Source organism: Schizophyllum commune, assembly GCF_000143185.2.
Source record: "Schizophyllum commune H4-8 unplaced genomic scaffold SCHCOscaffold_4, whole genome shotgun sequence".
NCBI lineage: Eukaryota > Fungi > Basidiomycota > Agaricomycetes > Agaricales > Schizophyllaceae > Schizophyllum > Schizophyllum commune.
Window position 1 is genome coordinate 3,322,230 of NW_026089541.1, and position 18,856 is coordinate 3,341,085.

The 18,856-nt window shown below is 56.8% G+C and overlaps 6 protein-coding genes across 6 annotated transcripts; 5 read left to right on the forward strand and 1 right to left on the reverse strand.

Annotated features, from left to right (window-relative positions):
* Positions 1–1,100: 1,100 nt before the first annotated feature.
* On the forward strand, positions 1,101–5,655 carry SCHCODRAFT_02728937 (uncharacterized protein; the record flags this gene model as incomplete). Its single annotated transcript, XM_003032955.3, has 10 exons — positions 1,101–1,189; positions 1,257–1,490; positions 1,577–1,968; positions 2,072–2,902; positions 2,955–3,140; positions 3,199–3,546; positions 3,614–3,980; positions 4,076–4,136; positions 4,256–4,827; positions 5,380–5,655. Exons 1-10 carry the CDS (start codon positions 1,142–1,144, stop codon positions 5,653–5,655), a joined length of 3,315 nt encoding a protein of 1,104 aa, XP_003033001.1. The 5' UTR covers positions 1,101–1,141.
* Positions 5,656–6,144: 489 nt separating this feature from the next.
* Positions 6,145–7,533, forward strand: SCHCODRAFT_02494499 (uncharacterized protein; the record flags this gene model as incomplete). Its single annotated transcript, XM_003032956.2, has 6 exons — positions 6,145–6,256; positions 6,311–6,498; positions 6,554–6,825; positions 6,873–6,935; positions 6,996–7,269; positions 7,321–7,533. 6 exons carry the CDS (start codon positions 6,145–6,147, stop codon positions 7,531–7,533), a joined length of 1,122 nt encoding a protein of 373 aa, XP_003033002.1.
* Positions 7,534–9,771: 2,238 nt separating this feature from the next.
* SCHCODRAFT_02495829 (uncharacterized protein) lies at positions 9,772–10,351 on the forward strand (the record flags this gene model as incomplete). Its single annotated transcript, XM_003032957.1, has 3 exons — positions 9,772–9,810; positions 9,860–10,239; positions 10,291–10,351. 3 exons carry the CDS (start codon positions 9,772–9,774, stop codon positions 10,349–10,351), a joined length of 480 nt encoding a protein of 159 aa, XP_003033003.1.
* A 1,510-nt stretch (positions 10,352–11,861) lies between these two features.
* On the forward strand, positions 11,862–13,036 carry SCHCODRAFT_02497452 (uncharacterized protein; the record flags this gene model as incomplete). The annotated part of the gene is made up of 3 exons (XM_003032958.1): positions 11,862–12,710; positions 12,761–12,853; positions 12,905–13,036. The coding sequence occupies 3 exons, from the start codon at positions 11,862–11,864 to the stop codon at positions 13,034–13,036; spliced, it is 1,074 nt and encodes a 357-aa protein (XP_003033004.1).
* A 1,349-nt stretch (positions 13,037–14,385) lies between these two features.
* SCHCODRAFT_02666102 (uncharacterized protein) lies at positions 14,386–15,955 on the forward strand (the record flags this gene model as incomplete). The annotated part of the gene is made up of 3 exons (XM_050346566.1): positions 14,386–14,817; positions 14,877–15,831; positions 15,894–15,955. The coding sequence occupies 3 exons, from the start codon at positions 14,386–14,388 to the stop codon at positions 15,953–15,955; spliced, it is 1,449 nt and encodes a 482-aa protein (XP_050201381.1).
* A 315-nt stretch (positions 15,956–16,270) lies between these two features.
* SCHCODRAFT_015595 (uncharacterized protein) lies at positions 16,271–18,549 on the reverse strand (the record flags this gene model as incomplete). The annotated part of the gene is made up of 4 exons (XM_050341496.1): positions 16,271–16,291; positions 16,350–16,575; positions 18,131–18,342; positions 18,445–18,549. 4 exons carry the CDS (start codon positions 18,547–18,549, stop codon positions 16,271–16,273), a joined length of 564 nt encoding a protein of 187 aa, XP_050201382.1.
* Between the last annotated feature and the right edge of the window lie 307 nt (positions 18,550–18,856).

An 18,856-nucleotide genomic window follows, 5' to 3' on the forward strand; every position in this document is an offset into this window, starting at 1 on the left:
TTCGACGCCCCTCGCTAGCCCCTCGCGTGTGTCTCATATCTAGACGCGCGCCCTTCGCGACGAATCGCCCGTGTATCTCGCCACTGCCACCTCCGCCGCAGTGAGACATGGAGAGATACACAGGCGAATCTTGGCGAACATGCTGCGCGTCGATGTGCGGTGTGAGTGCGGGCTCTATGTGACAAAATTTTGACCGCGCCCCCAGGCCTTGTACCTGCCCCCCATCGGACCACCCGCAGCGGGCGCCTCCTTTCCGCGCCTCAAATAATCCGCAACGACGCGTTCAACCTTACGGATCTCTACCTCAATTCCCGCGCTTATCAGTCGAGCGACGAAGACCCGCTCCCAAGTGCGGAACCTGCGAGTTCTGCCCCCTCACTGGACCAGTCGGCCGATGCTCGGACGCTCAGCATCAGTCGCCATCCACAGGGTACCCCCTTACGTCGGCGCCAAGTACGGCCCGCCCCTCTCGCTCGCTCGCACTATCTAAGCACTCCGCTCGCCCTCGCACCCCTTGCCGCGCCGTCGAACGCGAACGCTCGCCCATCGCCGCTAAGTCCACGCGCAATAAGGTGAAGAAGGCGCTTCTGCCTTCCTTCCGACGCCGTTCATCCACGCCCTGGCCTCCGAACTCTCACAGTACCCGTCTTTGGTCAGCGGCTTTCGCAGGGCATGAATCATACTATGAAGCGTCGCTCGCGCACGAACCGTATCAAGAAGCGTCTCGCCGCGGCATCCGGACGGCCCCGAACACTTCACGGAAGCACCTGCGTGATGCGGCCTGCGAGCTCACGTAGCTCTACTTGAGGGCAAACCAACGACGAGGTTGGGCCTACGGGCGAAGGGCGAGGAAACGGAGGCCACGGTGTACACGTTGGACGAACTTCGTGGCGTGGAATACGGCCCCGACGACCTCGATTGGGCCGGCGCACACGTTCCTGCATACTGCCCGGTTGCGCACGCTCCCTGACCTTGTACAGAGCCTTGCCGGGGTCGTCACGCCAGATGGGCGCGTCTTCGCCGCCTGCATTGGCGGCCATGGAGACATTGAACACGTTCAAGTCGCGGAGAGACTCACATCCGTCGTCGAGAAAGTCAACTGTGCACTGGCTCCGATGCCCTTGAAGTCGCAGGCGCGGCTATGAGGCGCGCTGACGAGATGCCTCCCGAGTTCATGCATCCTAAGCTTGTGCGGTCTTCCTCTCAATCGACGCCCGAGATATTGACCTTCCCGCAGCGCGTGCATAGTTGCCCAGCGCATCCCTCACACGGCCTCCAACAAGGTTGACCGCAAAGCTCCGGCAGAGTATTATGCCTCGATGGACATCTCGACTTGGGAGGAGGCGCTAGCGAAGGATCACGGTCGACTTGAAGACGACTCCTGGTCGCCGCTTGCGTCGACGGTACGCAATGCAGTGGCTGATCTGACAGGGACGCTTGCGGAGCGGATGAAGAAGACGACGCCGCTTAGTGCTCTTGGCGTTGACTCGGTACGTAGTTTACCATGACCGCTGTAGGAGAAACTCATCCTTCGGCATAGACTCGTGCGCTTTAACTCGCATCGAAACTGCGCAAGGCTGGCGACATCCCGTCGCATCGTACGATCCAGTGTCTCACGAAGGCGAGCGAGGGCAAGATCGACAAGGCCCCGTCGGCGTCTGCTTGGCGCGACGAGTTTGACAAGAAGTGGAGGCCGGCTGTGGGCCTGTGGCCCGAGCAATCCATGGTGAACAGGTGGAGCGCGTCACCCCCTGCACACCCTGTACGTACCCCTCTATCCGCCACCGCGCCGGTTATTAACGTCGTTGTAGTGCAAGAAGGCATGCTCGGCGAGACCATCAAGGATCCAGCGACGTACTGGATGCATCGCTTGTTCCATCTCGAGAATGGCTGCGACATCCAAACGCTGATCAGCGCGTGGCCGTACATTGCTGCCGCGATTGGATTGCGGAAGGATGATTACACACCGTGAGTTGGTTCTTAGCACGTCTTCGAGAGACTGACGTGCGGCTCCAGGGTGTTTGTGGCGACTTTGCCCGTACTTTGGCGGCTTTGCTTTCCCGAGCAACAGCCCCTCTATGGGCCGTCACGATACTGGGGGAGGACATCAGGAAACCGGCAATGTTGCCCAGCATGCACCACGTTCTTTACAACGCCACACCTACAAACTCCTACTCGACGATGTGCTGCAAGTTCACGATTGCCAACACGTAGCGCCACGGCTGCAGCTCACGTCCGCCGTGCCTCGTGCTTTCTTCCTCCTCGAGAATCCGAAGAAGCCGCCCCCCTTTGGGAATAGATTTCGGTGCCGTTTGCGGACGATTACGCTCGACCTTTTCCCGATCTCTCGGATGGCTCGCGCGACGTCAAGACCGGGCTCACGGCGCGCAAGCTGTATCATCGGAAGCGTCAAGCGCCATCAACGCGTCGAATGCTCCAGTTCTTCAACTTGCTTGAGCGACGATTCTGGCCGCGTATGTGCGGACCGAGAAGGTTGTGTTTGGCAAAACCCGGTCTTTGCGTACGAGGGCTCCTCGCTTGAGGGACTCGTGGCGCCAATGATCGCCACCCTTCCTGTCCCCGTCAACGTGGATTCCTCAACATCTGCTCGGCGGTCTTTGGTCGCCATCGTCGAACGCTCTTCAGCCAGCAGGTCCTCGTCTTTCCTCAATTTGCAGCACTTCCGTCGAGTCCTACGTCATCCCCTTAACCAAGCTCTTTTTCCGGCAATCTTCGTCATGAAGTCCGTCGATTCTGCGGACTCCGGCCTCCAGTTGGCGCCCCGTCTGTGGAGAGAAGCTGGCGAGCTGACGAACTTGACGGACGAGCGCCCTCTGGCGGTCAATGTATACGTTTCTAGCGATAGGATATTTGTCCATGTTTCCGGAAGTAATGCAACGGTGTGCTTTTATACTGAGTGTTTCCAGCACTCTGACTCTGATGCTCGATCGCAGGCCTGCGGACAACGTCGAGCTTCCGGCTAAGCAATGTGAGGCAGTCGTCCAAGCGCTGTTGCGCGATTTGGCTATCGACGACGAGGATGTCCCTTCACTCAAGAGGCTGCTGCTCGGGCTGACATCGTCTTCGCGGTTGCGAACAAGGCGGGAGGCTTCGGACGACTCTCTAAGCCGCAAGTCGTTGTCACCGATGAAGAAGCGCACCTGCGGGAGGTCCCCAGCGTTAAGAGGGCCGTGGTAGCTTCGTGGCTCAACGAGCGGCTATCGGCGCGGGCGCAGGTCTACCGGCGTTGTCGAACGAAGACCTGCCTCTCGCGCGCGCTTTGCTTGGATTGTGTCGCGAGCGCCTCCCTTCTCATCTGACGCCCGATGTCATCATCCCCTTAACATTCCTCCCCCTCAACAACACCGCGTTGGGGATGTTTGATAGAACGCGTCCTCGCCTGTTCTTCTACTCATACCCTCTGTCGGCGATAAACAGCCAGCAAAGCAAGAGTTCGGCCATGTCCTTACCCCTCACCGACAAGGCGAAGCGCATTCGGGATATGCTCAGTCCAGCCGCAGGAGTTCCAGCGGACGCTGTTCAAGCGTCTACTACAACGCCTGATATAGGCATCGACTCGCCCAGCGCCATGCCACTCAGTCTCAAGCTAAAGGACGCGGGCCTCTTCGTACCGCCTTACGTCATTCTCGCCGGCCCTTCTCTCGAAAAAACTTGCGAATGCCTCGGAAGTGCCCGTGGATTCCAGGGATGACAACGCCCAATGGGAAGTGGCCCCCGACGTGCAGCATGAAGCCATCCATCACGTCGCTGTAGTCGTCGAGGCGGTCCTTCCTTGCTTGCTACTGCAGGAAGGGTTTGTCGCCCTCACTCCCAACTCGCTCGAGCCGGTTGATGTCGATCACTTCGTCACCATCCTCGAGGAGGGAACCGATATAACCAGGCTCAAGGCCGCCATCAAGAACACCGTTTTGGCAAACCCGATCCTGCGGATGTGTTGCTTCACGGCGCATGACGGCATAGTGCAGGTCGTTAAGTCGCTCTTGAGCCTAGCGATGAGGTGCTGCAATGGCGCGATGTGCACGTTGACGATGGACATGTTATTGATCAACTTCAGGTGGACTTGAACCGTATCGCAAAGAAGTCGCAGCGGAGATATCGCGAAAACATCCCATTCGGTTCGCAGTTCATAGGGGAAAGGAGCAATCTTCCTATCTCTGCCGGACTTTGCATCATTCTGTCTATGATGGTAATGTTGTTCGTATGTTACTGTGAAGCTGCTGACATTCCTTGATAGGCGAGTCACTCCCGATGATCACGTCGGAGGTGAGGCGCAGATACGCTGGAACATTTGACTTGCAGCGCCCGTCGATCGTCAAGCTGCTTCAGTACTTGGCTCGCCAGTCTTCAGACTCCGCTCGCGCATTCTTCACCGAGTCTCTCGGCGACGCGCCTCGAAACCTTGCCTCCAGCGATACGACGGCAGAATCCAGGTATCACCGTCTGCGTCTTGACTCGCCACTTTCTATTCTGGAGAAGAGCACGAGGGCGCTGCATGATGGCCTGCATGTTCTGGCGGTCACTGCCTTTGAGACCGCCCTGGCAGACTATCGCAAACGCAACGACGCCGTTTTCGGGGTCGTTCTGTCAGGTCGGACGGTGGACGTCGACGGGATTGCAGACATGCTGGCGCCCTGCATTACGACAGCACTATGCTCGTTCACTACACAGACATATACAGAGATGGCTAGCCAGGGGCGAGCCGCTCTTTCATGCCCTCTTCAATCTCGTTCGACAGGTTCGCCGAAGGAGTCGAGCGCAGAGAAACCTGAGCTATGGGGATCACTCTACAGCAAAGCCGCGCCTGACGTGAGTCTCTTGTCCCGACTTCTGTGACCCGTTCGCTCACTCTGCTTCGGTATCCACGGGCGGTTGCGGTCGAAGTCGATACCGCGATTGACGCCGTCTTCATTCGAGCCGGGCATCTGCCAACATTCGGTCCGTCAGCATCCGTCAAGAACCTCATTGAGCGCATAGCAAACCTGCTGCAGCATCCAGAACAAACACTAACTTTGTACGACGTCTCCGACGGGGAACTCCGACGGGGAACAAGGCGACACGCGACCGGCTTACGACAACTCGCACTGGTCGGAGGACGAGTCAGGCATTAGCAGCATTCGCCTTGCCCAATCCCTCCGTTCGCGCGTACTCGCTGTGCCGACGCATGCAATCATGCGTAACCCCTGCGTTGGCGCGTTCGCTCTGTACTTGCGGGAGACATCTCCTGAGGGTACATCCTTGGTAGCGCAACGCGAGCTCGCCCAGGTGTAAAGTCAGTTGCGAGCGGCCCACGCAAGCAGTATCCCGCCACTCGACGACGCCGACAGGGTCACCAGCGTCTTCCCGGCGACCCCTCTGTAGACCGGTATGCTCACGGAGACCTTGTCGTCGGGCGGCACACTATATCTCGTGCCTCGTTCTCTGCAATTGGACGGCTCCGTCAAGGGTGACGTCCTCCGGACCGCCATCGAGAAGGTCGCGGCCTCGACAGACTTCTTGCGCTGCAGCTTCCACGCTACGGCCGAAGGCGATCATCCGTGGATCGCGGCAGTGCATGCTGTCGCGCCGCTCTCTTGGACAGAACACGAGTTCGCGTCGTCTGAAGAACTGCATCGGCAAGCGCTGGAGATCGTTTAGTCTGACCATTTATCCGCCGGACGCCTTCACTTGCTGAGGTGCCTGTACGTGAGCCTGTTGTGAGTTTACGATGGTGGACGCCCAGGCAAGATGGCGCACATGTGAAGAGTAGCTGGGGTTCCGCCGTAACGCTTGGGTAGGTAGCTGTCTAGTGGACGAGGGACCGGAGGCTTGCAGCGCGCCCGAAGACGTGGAAGAGGCGTACGGTTGTTGTCTTTGAAAGGGTTTTCCCTACTGCAGATGTCGATGGTGATGGGGAGTCGGGCAGTCACCGGTATCAGCCTCCTGCCTCGCAAAGTCAGAGGTGGATGAAAGGAAAAAACACTGGGGGTTCACCTTGAACGCGGCAGCTGGGCGAGGTCCGGGAGGTCATCAGCGTGAGGCGATACGATCGGGAAAGTCGGACCGATGTCACGAGATGGTCTATTCTGAGCACAAAGACTTACTTCGGCCGTCCACCTACCGTCATTTGCTCTCTCTGAGCCAAGCATGCAGCCAGAACAACCCACCGAATACGAGTATCTTGCGACCCTCACGGATCAGAAGGATAGCGTTCTCTCCCTTTCCTTTTCCCCCGACGGAAAATACTTAGCTGCAACTGGTATGCTGACGTTGGACTCGACATGCCCATGCACCTTGCTTAGGATATATTCAGGCTATGCCGGTGTATCTATATGGGATACTGGCACGCAGGGTCTCATGTCCGTGCCTCAGTTGGAAGTCTCCGAAAGAAACGTCGCCGCACGATCTGTATGGATATCCTTCGAAGGCGAGCGACTGATCTTCATCCTTGGTTTCAAATGTGGGGATGTCGCTCTGTGGTACTGGGACGAAGATCAAGATGTGCGCACTGAGAGTCATGATTCTGGCTCGACATGCTCATGGGAGTCCCTTCCAGGCATTCATACACGCCAAGCGCTTCCGGTTTGGGCACGAAGAGGCTCGACTTCTTTCAATGGACGTATATCAACCATCCCTCGATAAGGATCATCCAGGTCGGCTGGCGATAGCGACGTCTGACAATCTAGTCACGATGTGGGCCATCACCTACGACCTCGACACAATACGCGGATTTTCTGTGCCGTTGGAATCGTCCTGTCGCCCGAAAACAATCAAATTCGATCCCCTGGCCCATACCCTGGTAGTTTTCTCAGAATTTGGGGGCTCTATGTGAGTTTTCTTCCCTTGGTGCGCGCTCGGGATGCTAAGCCAGCCAGCGTTCGGATTGACTGTCAATCAGGCGCAAGGGTCGGCGCCAGGACGGATGGTCCAATCATCATGTAAGTTTCCCCTTACAATCTGTGATCATTGTCACGCCTTCATCTTTGACATCTGCAAAGGTCGTCGGTTGTGGTTGATCTCATCGGGAAGCGCTACGTCGCTCACACTGGGAGAAGCCTGGAAATCGTTTCGATGGCCGGACGGCCCGTATCTCGCTCGATCCCTCTCGAACAAGCGGACGTGCCTTACACGATGCATAGCGCGTTTGGTGAAGGGGGTAAGGTGATCATTACGGGGACTGCGAAGGGCCGGGTCCTCGTTTTCGATACAGATAACGCGAGAATTCTCCAAAGTATGGACTATCCCAGAGGTGGATTAGTCCAGTATGTTTCTGTAAGCTGACATCGCTTACTGAGAGCATGCGCGGTGCTAATATCACTGTAGACGTGCACCACAGACCTCGACCATCTCGTGGCATATGCCGGGTCAAGCCTGTTGAGGCCTGCGGATGTCTTGCTATACCGCAAGGCTCGTGCTCCCAAGACGGGAGGGGATGCTGGCTCCGCAGGCGGCCGAACATGCAGGGGGCATTTGTTGCTCACAGCCCCTTATTGGATAATTATGCTGGCGCTGTTGCTGCTTCAAGTTTTCATGTGACCGTGATTCTACCAAAATACTTATACATGCCGTGATATCGTTTTTCTCTTTGGATTCTGCAAAAAGAGCGACAGAAATTTGCTTTGAGCCTGAGGGCCTCCGATAGACTCTCCGCGACTTCGTGCAGCGGAGAAGAGTTCGAGGGTTCCTTGTAAGTAGCTATCAAGGTGGCACTAGACCGAAATTCACTCTTTCAAGCCTCCGACCTCCATGTAGGTATCCTGGCCAGAGACATCAGCCAGGTACTCTCAAGTTATGCTCGTATCTGCGACGTCCTCTTTCGCCTACATCTCACGCATAGTGTAGATCAGATCAGATCTACTGCAGGCCCTTGCGGCCTGCCGTACTGGGAATGCTTACCATATATACTCTTGCCATTGTCTACGTCTCGAGATCCTTCTCGGAGACGCGTACCGGAAGAATCGCCCTACCTCCTCCTCGTCGAGTATAGCTTTGACGCAGGCGCTCTGCTCACTTGATTATCGCGCCCACCGTAACATGCACACTACACGCTACCAGAGTGCTCCCGCGCCCGATTGTCGCGAGATCCCCACTCGAGGGCGCAGAGCTCCCGCCTCCGACCAGGTCTCGAACACGGGAATCGGGTTTAGCCGACGGGGTTGCACTTGGGGCAGCCCTCCTCTCCAGCTCCCCGCTCTCGTTAGTCTCGTTAACCAGCCTCCATACTGGAGTCTGGAATTACCCTGCCGGAGGGTAGGGCGATGACATCGGAGTGTGAATCCCAAAGCCTGCCTGGCGCGTCTGTTGGGCTTCTCCCGGAGATAACGCCACAAAGTGCCCGCCAAACTGGCCTTGCCCCGCCTGCCGCCACATATTTTCAAACTCCGATGCGATCCCTTGACCCTCCCGCAACAGTCGGCCAAGACTAGCTCTCGTGTTTCGTTGGAGAAATACGAGTAACGCAGAAGCCGGAGGCTATATTTGTATACCTCGGATATCCATGTTTGGTCAGCAAGTTTTGAAGCTTGGATGTCAGCTTGCCGACTCGCTGCCGACCATCGGCATATGTTCGGTCGACACAATCGAGCACAGAGTTCCTTCCGCCTCCGCGCTGCCCTTTCCCGCCGTGCGTCGTTTCCGCGGCTGTCTTTCCTCTTCTTACAGGAAAAGCTCCGGCTAAGGACAACACTTACATGCGATAGCAGCAGATATCTGAGAAGCATCGCAATTGGCGGGATGAGGTCGTAGGCTAGGCTCATGGACCGTGCTCTCGTGCGCGACAATCGTGACTTTATTCTTGTTGTTCAAGAGCACCATGTACAGCTGACGGGATAGAATGAGACCTGAAGAAAGATTGCAAGACAAGGTGATATCAAGGCTTCCCCCGAGTAGATTGTGGATTCAAGACAATCCCTTCACGGGGGCAGTTGCTGTGGGGAACCTGGCCAGGGCTCCAGGCTGGTACTCTCGAGTCACGCTCGTACTTACAGTGTTTTCTTTCGCTCGTATCTCACGTACACTGTAGGTTAGATTAGACACATCGCAGGCTGCAAGGCAGCCTGCCGCTTTGGGAATAATCACTATCTCTACTCTTACCATCGTCTGCAGCTCGAATCAGCCTCCTATAGGAGAGGCTTTGAGCAGCAGGCACCGGAAGGGTTGCCTCCCGCCTCGTCGTTGAGTCTCACTCCGACACGGGCATTCTCTCATTCGATCTCACGCGCGCGCGTCGTTACACGCGCACTACACGCTACCCGAGCGCTTCCGCGCCCGACCGTCGCCAACGGGCGACCACTCTGCTTCTACTCCTACCCGCTCGACTGGCGAGATCCCCACTCGCGGGCACAGAGCTCCCGCAGTTGCAGTGAATATGCCAGGTAATACAATCAGTATATATCCATCGCATGGATATAGCTCAATTTTCGAAGATACAAAATGAAGTGCGATGGGAGCGCCAGAGCCTGTAACTGACGCGATCATGTGCTACGCTAGCTTCGTCACGTTGTAACATCAACAGTGACTGTCACAGCTACGATCACGTGGCTCACCAGCCGCATCCCGTCGAGGCAGACTCTTGCAGGACACCGTACTCAAGCTGAATGCTATAGTCGCAAACCATCGTATGGCATATGAAGATATGTTACATGAAGTAGTTCACTGCGCGCCTCATCAGGCAGAGGTTCGTGTAAGCGTTCGATTGTCTGTAAGTGTCAAAGGGTGCAACAAAGGGAATTTCCTCGATCCCTGCAGCACACGGCCCCCAACTGTCTTCCAACCATGACGATGAATCAAGTGCCACTCCCCGAGAGCTCTTCTGTGAGTGGAACGGCTTCCTGCGCTTGCTATGCATACTCATTCCTCATAGAACTTCACTAAACATATTCAAGTCCTTCTATACCCTTACGAAGAGGAGCGCCCGAAGGCGATCAAGGCAGTCTTCGAAGGGAATCGTCGCCACGCGCAACGACGCTACCTGTTCGCGGACGCCAAGTTGCGCTGGCGGGAGACGCAGGCCTACGTGCACGACATCCTGACGACGAGCAAGTACAACGGCAGAAAGTACACTTTCAGAGTGTTCTTCAAGCGATACAAAGGCCTGCCCAAGAACCAGGCCATCAGGGCATTGGCGAATGCAGCGAATGCCTTCGAAGGCGACGTCTTGGTTGCGGCGATAGGTCCTGACGTTGGGCTTCGCAACCTGAACACTGCACTGCAGAGGAGGGCGGCGAACAACGCGGTCGCGAAGTACGTCCACAAATCCCTACGATGATCTCATTTTGACATGCACCCGTCCAGGCTCAGCCGAAGGCTGACTCCCTTTCGCAAGAAGAGATTCCCTGCTAGGATCACGCTGTAATTGACGCGATCGTACATCAGGCCAACAATACACCTGCTTACACAGACTCCCCTTAACACATACCTGAGAACTTGAGATATTCGAGTACAACGGAGAGAAGCCAACGCCGGTAAGGGTAACAAGTTTACGGTCGTTCGAAGCGGGGGTGTCGTCGAGCGATGAGTTACGACGTCGATGATCGTTGTTAGTCGTCGACGATCGCTGTGAGTCGTCGATGATCGTTGGCCGTCGTTGGTGATCGTCGGCAAGAACCAGTGAGGGACACCGAAAGGCGCGAGTCATGGCGCTATCATGGTCGCGTTGCTCGGCCGTATGTTTCGGTCGTTGGATGAACGAGATGACACGGGGACGTCGATGTTGGCGACGCCTCTTGATTCGTCGCGGGGCGCCTAGCAGTGTCCAGTATGCTCGCCGCAGGTTCGCGCCTGTCAGAGGGTAAGCCTGAACCTCGACGCCCGACTGCAATGTCACCTTCAGTTCGCAAGTTCGCAGGTCGTCGCCAGCCGATCATCGGCTCCCTCGACGCATAGCTCATGAACGTCGAGCAAGTGGAGAGCTGCTTCTTGAGAGATGGCTTATGCAGCCTCATACGACAACGGTCGACCCTTCTTATCACGCGGAAGCCGCTTCGTCCGTTATATATGTTGCCGTGGGTCGCCTAGTGCGCGCGACGGGCGAGAGGGCGTATGGGGATGGCGGAATGGGAGGGGATGGGTAGGCAGGAAGAAAAGCGCGGATTGAGACGGCTGATAACGATGTGCTTGAGGTGTTTGCATCTGAAAACCCAATGTCAAGTGGGGGAATAACCTCGATGAGCTGTGTACGCACGGTAGGACGAACCGCTCCAATTGCAGGAGGGGCACTTTTTGCCGCTGTCGGAGAGTAAGCCTAAGACCATCCGGCTGCTTGATTGGGTGTGCCGAAGGTGCGCGAGGTGCGCGGGGTCCACAAGACGAAGAGGGGGGACTAGAGTTCACGATACGTTCGGCGAACCGTAGCCTGTGAACCGGCTCTGGCGCACGGCCGGCGAACTGCGAGGGCGAGGCCAGAGGGGACAGCGGTTCTCGCGCGACACAGCGCGCATCCTGACGCCGGTTGGTCTGCGAGTATTGCTGGCCGTACAATTTCTGGGCTTATGGCTGCTAAGGCGCCATGACGGCAACGATCAGACTGCGTCCCGAAGATCTGACAAGTCAAAGTATCCCCTTTTGGTAAGTCGATTGGTTTATCTTATCACAAGCACGAGGCTTGGCTCTAGCCTTCTGCCGACGCTAGGGCCCATGAAAGAGACGTCCCTCCAGATGCCCTTGCAGAATGCACTTGACCATTGTGCCAGCACCCGCTGGGGCTATTCAGTGGCACTCTGCGTCTCTCCGGACCGTGCAGAAAGCGTTTCGTGGTGTGTCCAGCCCATTCGACGAACAAAGGCCTTTCCTACTGACCTGCCTGACTGCAGGCGTATATAAACCTCCGCCGTGGTTCTGAAGGTCCACCGTCCTGCTCTCCCGACATGCACCCGCGGCCGCGGATTCGATCCAGCCAACACATCGAGCTTGTCTTCAATCACCAGTTCTACGATGTGGCCGATCGCGAACCACTCCCACTGGGTCCGCTAGCTTCGCTGGGACCCATCCGCACCGCACGTCGTCCGCGCCCGTCTCCGTATCCTCATGTCCACTCCCGGCGGACCTCGGCGTCTCCTGTCACCTCCCGCCAGACATCGCCTTCGTCCGTCGAACCAGATCGCGCGATGTCGCCAGTCGCGCTACACAACCGCGCATCCATCTCCGACCTCGACTACGCGGAAGACTCGGACGACAATGATGGTCTATCTCAAGGACGCGCGATCGGCCGACAACCTTATGTTCTGCTGCGACCAGAAATCTCTCTCGATAGCAGCTCCGATGACTGGCTGGAACATGCTGACAACCGCTTGCGCGACGACGGTCATGCCGCCGATGCTGCTCCTGCCACTGCAGCCTCGTTCAACGAAAAGCAACAGCCGAGTACTCGGACTGCGCGCAGGTCGCCCCAGGCGTCTTCCGTGGACTGTGCCCAGCCTGCCTCAACAGCGCGGGACCGCGCCTCCTCGAGGGCGCGAGATCACGCTCCTTTGACAACGCGGACCCGCTCTTCCTCGGGGGCGCGAGATCGCGTGCCCCCCTCCGCGCAGGAGCTGGCTTCCTCCACGGCGCGGACTGGTTCACCGCAACCGCGAGTCCCTCTACTGCATGTCGTGCCGGAGGCCGGCAGCACCAAGATCCCAAAGCCGCCTGGCGCCCCTGGACGATCCGAGAATGGCGAATATGATCTCGAAGAAGAACTTGGCTGGTCTCTGAGCAAGTATCGCGACGTGATGGTACGTTATCTTCAATGGAGGCTTGTGTTTCGATGCTGACTGTTGCCCAGGGCACCATAAACGAGCTTGTCGAGAAGCATCTGCAGTGTGACAAGTCCATTACCAAGCAGCTTCCCGAGCGCTACTCTGCTTTCGAGGCCCAGGTAGGCCCTGCTGCTTTTTTCTCCGGTAGTGATGCTCACCCTTTTTGCTAGGCCACAGCACGCTACCCGGAACTCGATGACTACGAAGATCGATGGCCCGTCCGTGCTTTTGCAGTCAACCATCTACGCTACCTGCAGAATAACCCGAAGCGCGTCACCCGCAAACGTCCTGCTCGCATCTGAGGATCGAAGGAGACAGTCTATCGTGTGATTGTCCATCCTATTCCCGCGCTATGTCGTCTATACTGTATTACGCCGTCATGACTACCTGGGCTTTCCTAATAACCACCGGTGTGTTCTGCTCAGCTTGAGACTCCAGGCCCGAGGGCTCTCTTCCCCTTCCCCCGCCGTGCGGGCCTGTTGTAGAGGCCCCGAACATTATTTCCCTCGCGAGCGCCCCCTGCCCAGCGGCCATTGCAAGGACTCGGCCTCGTCACTCTCATAAGCACCAGGTACGTCTGCGGCGTGCCCTGATCGCGTGGATCATGCACTGATCAACGTCCGTCCCTGCTCAGTTGTACCTTCACGCGTTCCCCATCTCCCTCATTCGTGCGCATCATCATCTCTAATGCCCTTCGCTCAATGTGTACCCCCGTCTTCACACCTCCTTCATCACACGCACAACCACCCAATCGCGCCCATTCCCCCTTCGTTGCTTTCGGCAACCTCACCGGCTGTCGTACGTACCGAGCTGCCGATGTTCTCCGCCGCGTAGTAGGTGAGCGTGCTGATGTATGACTTAGCGCTTCTGCTGGCAGACGGGGTACTTAGGCGGAATATATCTCTTGCGATCTTACAGTAATGAGATCCAAGTGTGCACGAAGGACAAGCTGTAGGATGCAGTGTATGAATTTTTCCTTCAAAAACGCTCATCTCCTCGTTCTCTTCTATCTATAAGTGCCAATAGCTGATGGAAGGTTTCCTCATTAGATATGCAGTAGCATTGAAGGATCCTCTCTGTGTGTGTAGTAGCTTTTAACAATAACTGGAATGGTGAACTCAACGAAAGTTTGCTGAAGAGTTCGAAGTCGAACTCGGTGGCGGATATTACCGACACATTCCCACGCCACCGTCGCCGAGCCGGACGAAAAAAGGATACGCGATTTCTGAGAAGGTATGTACACTAGGCCCGCTGTACGAACAAATACTCGATCTCTTTGGTAAACTTGTACACTAGGCCAGCTCCGCCGGTTGCTGCAACGACCTTTGCGTCCTCCTCGTGCTTCCGTGCAAGCCAATCACCGGCGTTCACCGCGCCATTGAATTGCGCTCGTCGTGTATACAACATGGCCTCCATCAACTCGTGCGGCGTCCACGAACGAGGCGCTTATACATTCTTACCTTGACGCTCATCGTTCGCTACTTTTTCCAATCCTAAACGTTCCCGTCGGACGCGATCGCCGCAGTGAGCGACCCCCACACATCAACGTCCCTCGACCTCGTAAAGCTCTTCTCTCTTCACGAGGACTCCACGTGTGGGCTCTGCATCTCAGCCTTGGTGCTCCTGCTAGTCGCTTGCTGTCTTATCGACAATGGCGCCACACGACGAACCCACCAATACCGGAGAGTGTCAATCTATCGAAAAGATTCAGGTCGAATCCGCAACGCTCCACAGTCCGGTGTCGAATCAGATCGCGACTGACCGCGTACACGATGAAAACGCGTCCGATCATGCCCCACGCAAGGAGAACTCACCTACAAGGCTCTCCCTGGAGAATGCCGCGCGCAACATTGACACGCTGAAGCACAACATCGAGATCCACAAGCGCCGGAACCAGAAGCTCGCTAGACGCGTGGAGGAGCTGGAGGGCCACAAAGACGAGATGGATGCGCAGTGCGAGAGGCTGGAAAAGGAGCGGGCGGCATTGGAGAAGGAGAGGGATGAATGTATGGCGAGCCTGGACACTCGGGGCGTCATGCAGAAGGAGATCGACACGCTGCGCTCTGAACTTGAAGCGACCGAGGTGCGTGGCCCTATCCCACATGTGATCCGCACTCCCGCTCAGCTGAAGTGTACACTTAGAACGCGAGGAAAGGAGCTGCAGAGGACAGAGCGCGCATGGAGGGCGAGCTTGCGCAATCCAACACTGCTCGGGCGGCGCTCAGTGTGCGCACTTCCGCTGCGGAGGCTCGCGCTGTTGCAGCCGAAGCGCGCGCAGGAGACGCAGAAGGACGTGCCAAGCATGCTCTTGTGCGCACCGCCGAGGCTGAGGGATGCGTGTTGGCCGCTCGCACTCGAGCGTCAGAGGCACAAGCTTGCACCTCCGCTGCTGAAGCGCGCGCGTCTGCCTGCGAAGACCGTATCGTTCTCGCTGAGAAGCGCACCACCGTCGCGGAGACTCGAGCAGCTGCTATTGCCGACGAATTACGCATTGCGACGGACGCTCTCGAGGCCGCGGAAAGGCAGGCATCGCTGCAGGCGTCACGCGCAATCACGGAAAAGCAAGAGCTTCTCCAATCTCTGCAGGTTCAGTCCACCAAACTCTCTCGCATCGAAGACGAACTTGCCAAGGCCACGGATGAGCTGGCTCGAGCACATATGGAGATAGGAAAGGTGAAGGACACCCTAGCTGGAAAGGAGGTGGAGAGGCTTGAGATGCAAGCCGACTTCGCGGACCTGCGGGACCGGTTCAGCAAATTCTCGTGCAGGCTAGGGTTCTCTAGTTCGGCACCCTCGGACAATTCTTTGCCTTCTCAGCCTTCCCAATTAGCTCCGATTGAAGCGTCCACCGCCTCTGTCCACACGGATAATCAGCAACTGACATCCGACGGTGCATCTGCTCTCAGCCGACAGGAGACTCAGTCTGGCAGCAGTGGCGAAAAGGAGAAGCCCTTTCCAGCAAAGCAAGCCAGGAAACGCCCTCGCAGTCCTTCCACGGCAGCCTCGGGGAGCGAAGGTACTGCTTTATCGACAGTTGAACGCCCTCGAATACAGCGAAAGCGCGTCACTTCTGCCAGTGCTACCTCTAGCTCATCCCGTACGTCGCCGTCGGACAGAAGATCCGGATCGTCGCGAAGAGCAACTCGTGATAGTGCGAAGCCTGTGGCGTGGGAGATGCTGAAGCCGAGGGTGCGTGGGGCGTCAACCACGTCAAGGAATGATATGGAGACGGGAAAACTAGGTGAGTGTCACGAACCCCACTGAGTACTTGCCACTCTCGAGCCTGACTCGGCGTTATAGGCTGATCTGCAGTGACGTACGTCAATGAAGGAGTGTGCAGATGTGCACAGGTTGCTATCATTATCCGGCTGCCTTGATATATTCTGCTACTCATTTCCCTCTTGTGAAGTCCACGTTGCATGTACCCCATCTTGATGTAACATTACCCCTCTTGAAGCTCATCCTGCTGTACACCATCACAACATGAATTCACCTCTTGAAGGCCCGTTTCAGCACCAATAGAGCGAATTTTCTTGCTACTTCTTGTTGGTGACACTCTTCAAGCCGATCTAGTACATATACTGAGCCATTCACTTGACGATGTTTCGAAAGCACCTCCTTCCCCGTTCTCACAGTTAGATCGTTCTGATACCCGCACATCGCAACCTCATGCCTGCAGCACGACCAACAATCCTGCTTATACTCCGACATGAGCTTCCCATCGGCCAGGATGCCATTCGTCCTCACCTGCAGCTTGAGCAAGAACATCTGGGCAACTGCGCGGTTCTCGATCAGGAGGGGTACGTTCGTCTTTCCGTACCGGTTGATGTTGTTGGGACCTCGAGGCGCGATCATCGAGCGACGACGCCAGCCTTGACGACCCATATGATCAGTACGCAGAAAGTCCATCGCCAGTTGGCATGCTAAGTAAGGGATGAGCATGACTTGCAGTCAAGCATGAGGTAAGCCTCACCTGGTTGATAAAATCAGAAATCAGAGGTCCCACGATGGGCTGAGGGTGTACACCGCCATCGGACTACCGCTTCGGTCAATGATAGATCCCACGCGTAAATAGGGACGACGAACGATCCGACTTTGTTACTGAGGAACAAGTCGCTGACACTCCCTCCGGCGACACTCAGGAATGCAGAGCCGCAGATACCTGTTATGAAGCGAAAGACTAGAAACACGGCTGGAGTGAGACAATAGACATGTGAGGAGAATGGAATGATAATAGGGCGAGGTTGGGTCACGCACGCATGTTGGGGGCGACGGGGAACGAGAAGACGAAGAAGAGGCCGACGGAGACGCGGTAGATGATGTTTCGTCCGCAGACCTCTGAGAGGGGACCGACGAGGAGGGGACCCCAGCCAAGGCCCTCGACGAAGAGACTGATCGAGAGGATGGCAACAGTACGCGACGCAAGGAACTCCTCCATGGTATCCTGCTCGGTGAAGGAAGCCTGAAACGCGCATCAATTGCTGTGGGGAGGAGCATAGAGCATGCTGGCATGCGCACCATGGATGAGGCGCACGTCGCGCATAGCGAGGTGCTGCTGATCAGTAGGACAGTCAACCGCTTGCGCGCGTTCGATCGCCGCCGAGGGTCGTCATTCTCGTCGAGCACGACTTGGAACGGGTCGGCGGCGTCCTTCTCAACGACCGCATCGTTCTTGGCCTGTAGAGTGGGCGAAGGAGAGGACATGGTGTGCGCGCCGTTTTCTTCAACCCGTCCGTGCTTCAAGCGCTCCCCTCATCTCGGGATCAGATGGTAGTGTGTCATCACGGGCCCTCGCGCCGTGCGAACGCGGGACTCGAGTATCGGATGCCGTCGAAGGCGAGGTTGAGATCATAGCGGGCATGTCCTTGCCATAATATGCAAACCACTTCGGATTGTCCCAGTTGCTGTGTCGTGTACCAGCCAGTCGACGGAGTCCGGCGTAGCGCGAGCTGAAAACAAGTGGTCACTTCATTTCATCGAATCACCGATTCTGTAGATGCGTCGCCATCCACTCGACAACCTTCTTGGACGCGCCCTCCTTTCCCTCCTTATCCGGCTTCGCCGCAAAGTTGCTCCAGTGACCCCGTACCGCGAACCAATGCGTGTACCCAGGCCAGCAGTCGCGCTTGTATCCCGACATGAACCTTCATCGCTGAGGATCTCGCTTATCATCGCCTGCGCCTCCGGCGAGAACGAGCGGTCGACTTCGCAGCCCTTCATCAAAAGCGGCACGCTCGCTGTAGTGTACCACTCACTGTTGGCGGGGACGTCGAGGCAGGAGATGTGGACGACCGCGGCACACTTGCTAACCTCGTAGAAGGCGCGTTTGTAAATGTGGAAACCTGGGAGAAGGGAAGGTGAATAGGAGATCGCACATGTATGAGGTTGATATGCACGCGCCGCCGAAGCAGTAACCAACGGAGGGGAAGGTCGTGGCGCCCTGCCCGTCAAGGCCAGCGATGACCTTATCGAGAGATGGGCGAGTCTTGTCAGGCCCGCGGTGGACGGCCCATCTCGCGACATCTGAAAGATCTACCGCGGATATAGGGTCGCTGTTCAAGTACCCCGGGATGACGGTCTTACTGGCGGCGAAGTCGTCGTCGAGCAGCTACAAAGTGGTCAGTAAAGCTGGAGCCTACCGCACATATACACCAACGTGATCATTAGCCAGTTATATACCACCGAAGAGGTCCGTACGGAAGAGCAGAACCTTGTGCTTTGGATGGCCTTGCTCGGGTGTTGCGATATAGGCGTCAAGGCCATTGATCAATTCAGTCTTACCGGTAGGATCACCCAGCGGATGTCTGCGTCTCATCAGGGAGAGTGGATACGGATGGAATAACGCAGGCGCTCACCTTCAACGCAGCCTTCACGGAAGATGATGCTGGCAGCGAAGGGGAAAATGCGAGGCGAATGGGAGGATAGCAACGATACTCTGAACGAGAAGTAGACCTGCTCTTCACGCTGACGTACCACGAATAAGGAACTGCACATATTACAGCCGTCCGTCGGATCAGGTAGCGGCGCAGCGGGCGCGGGAGGTATGCCGCCCCGATCAAAGTCACGTCATCGTCCTGAGACGGTTGACATGCCGCGGCTCGGATGTCCTGCTCTCCTAAGCT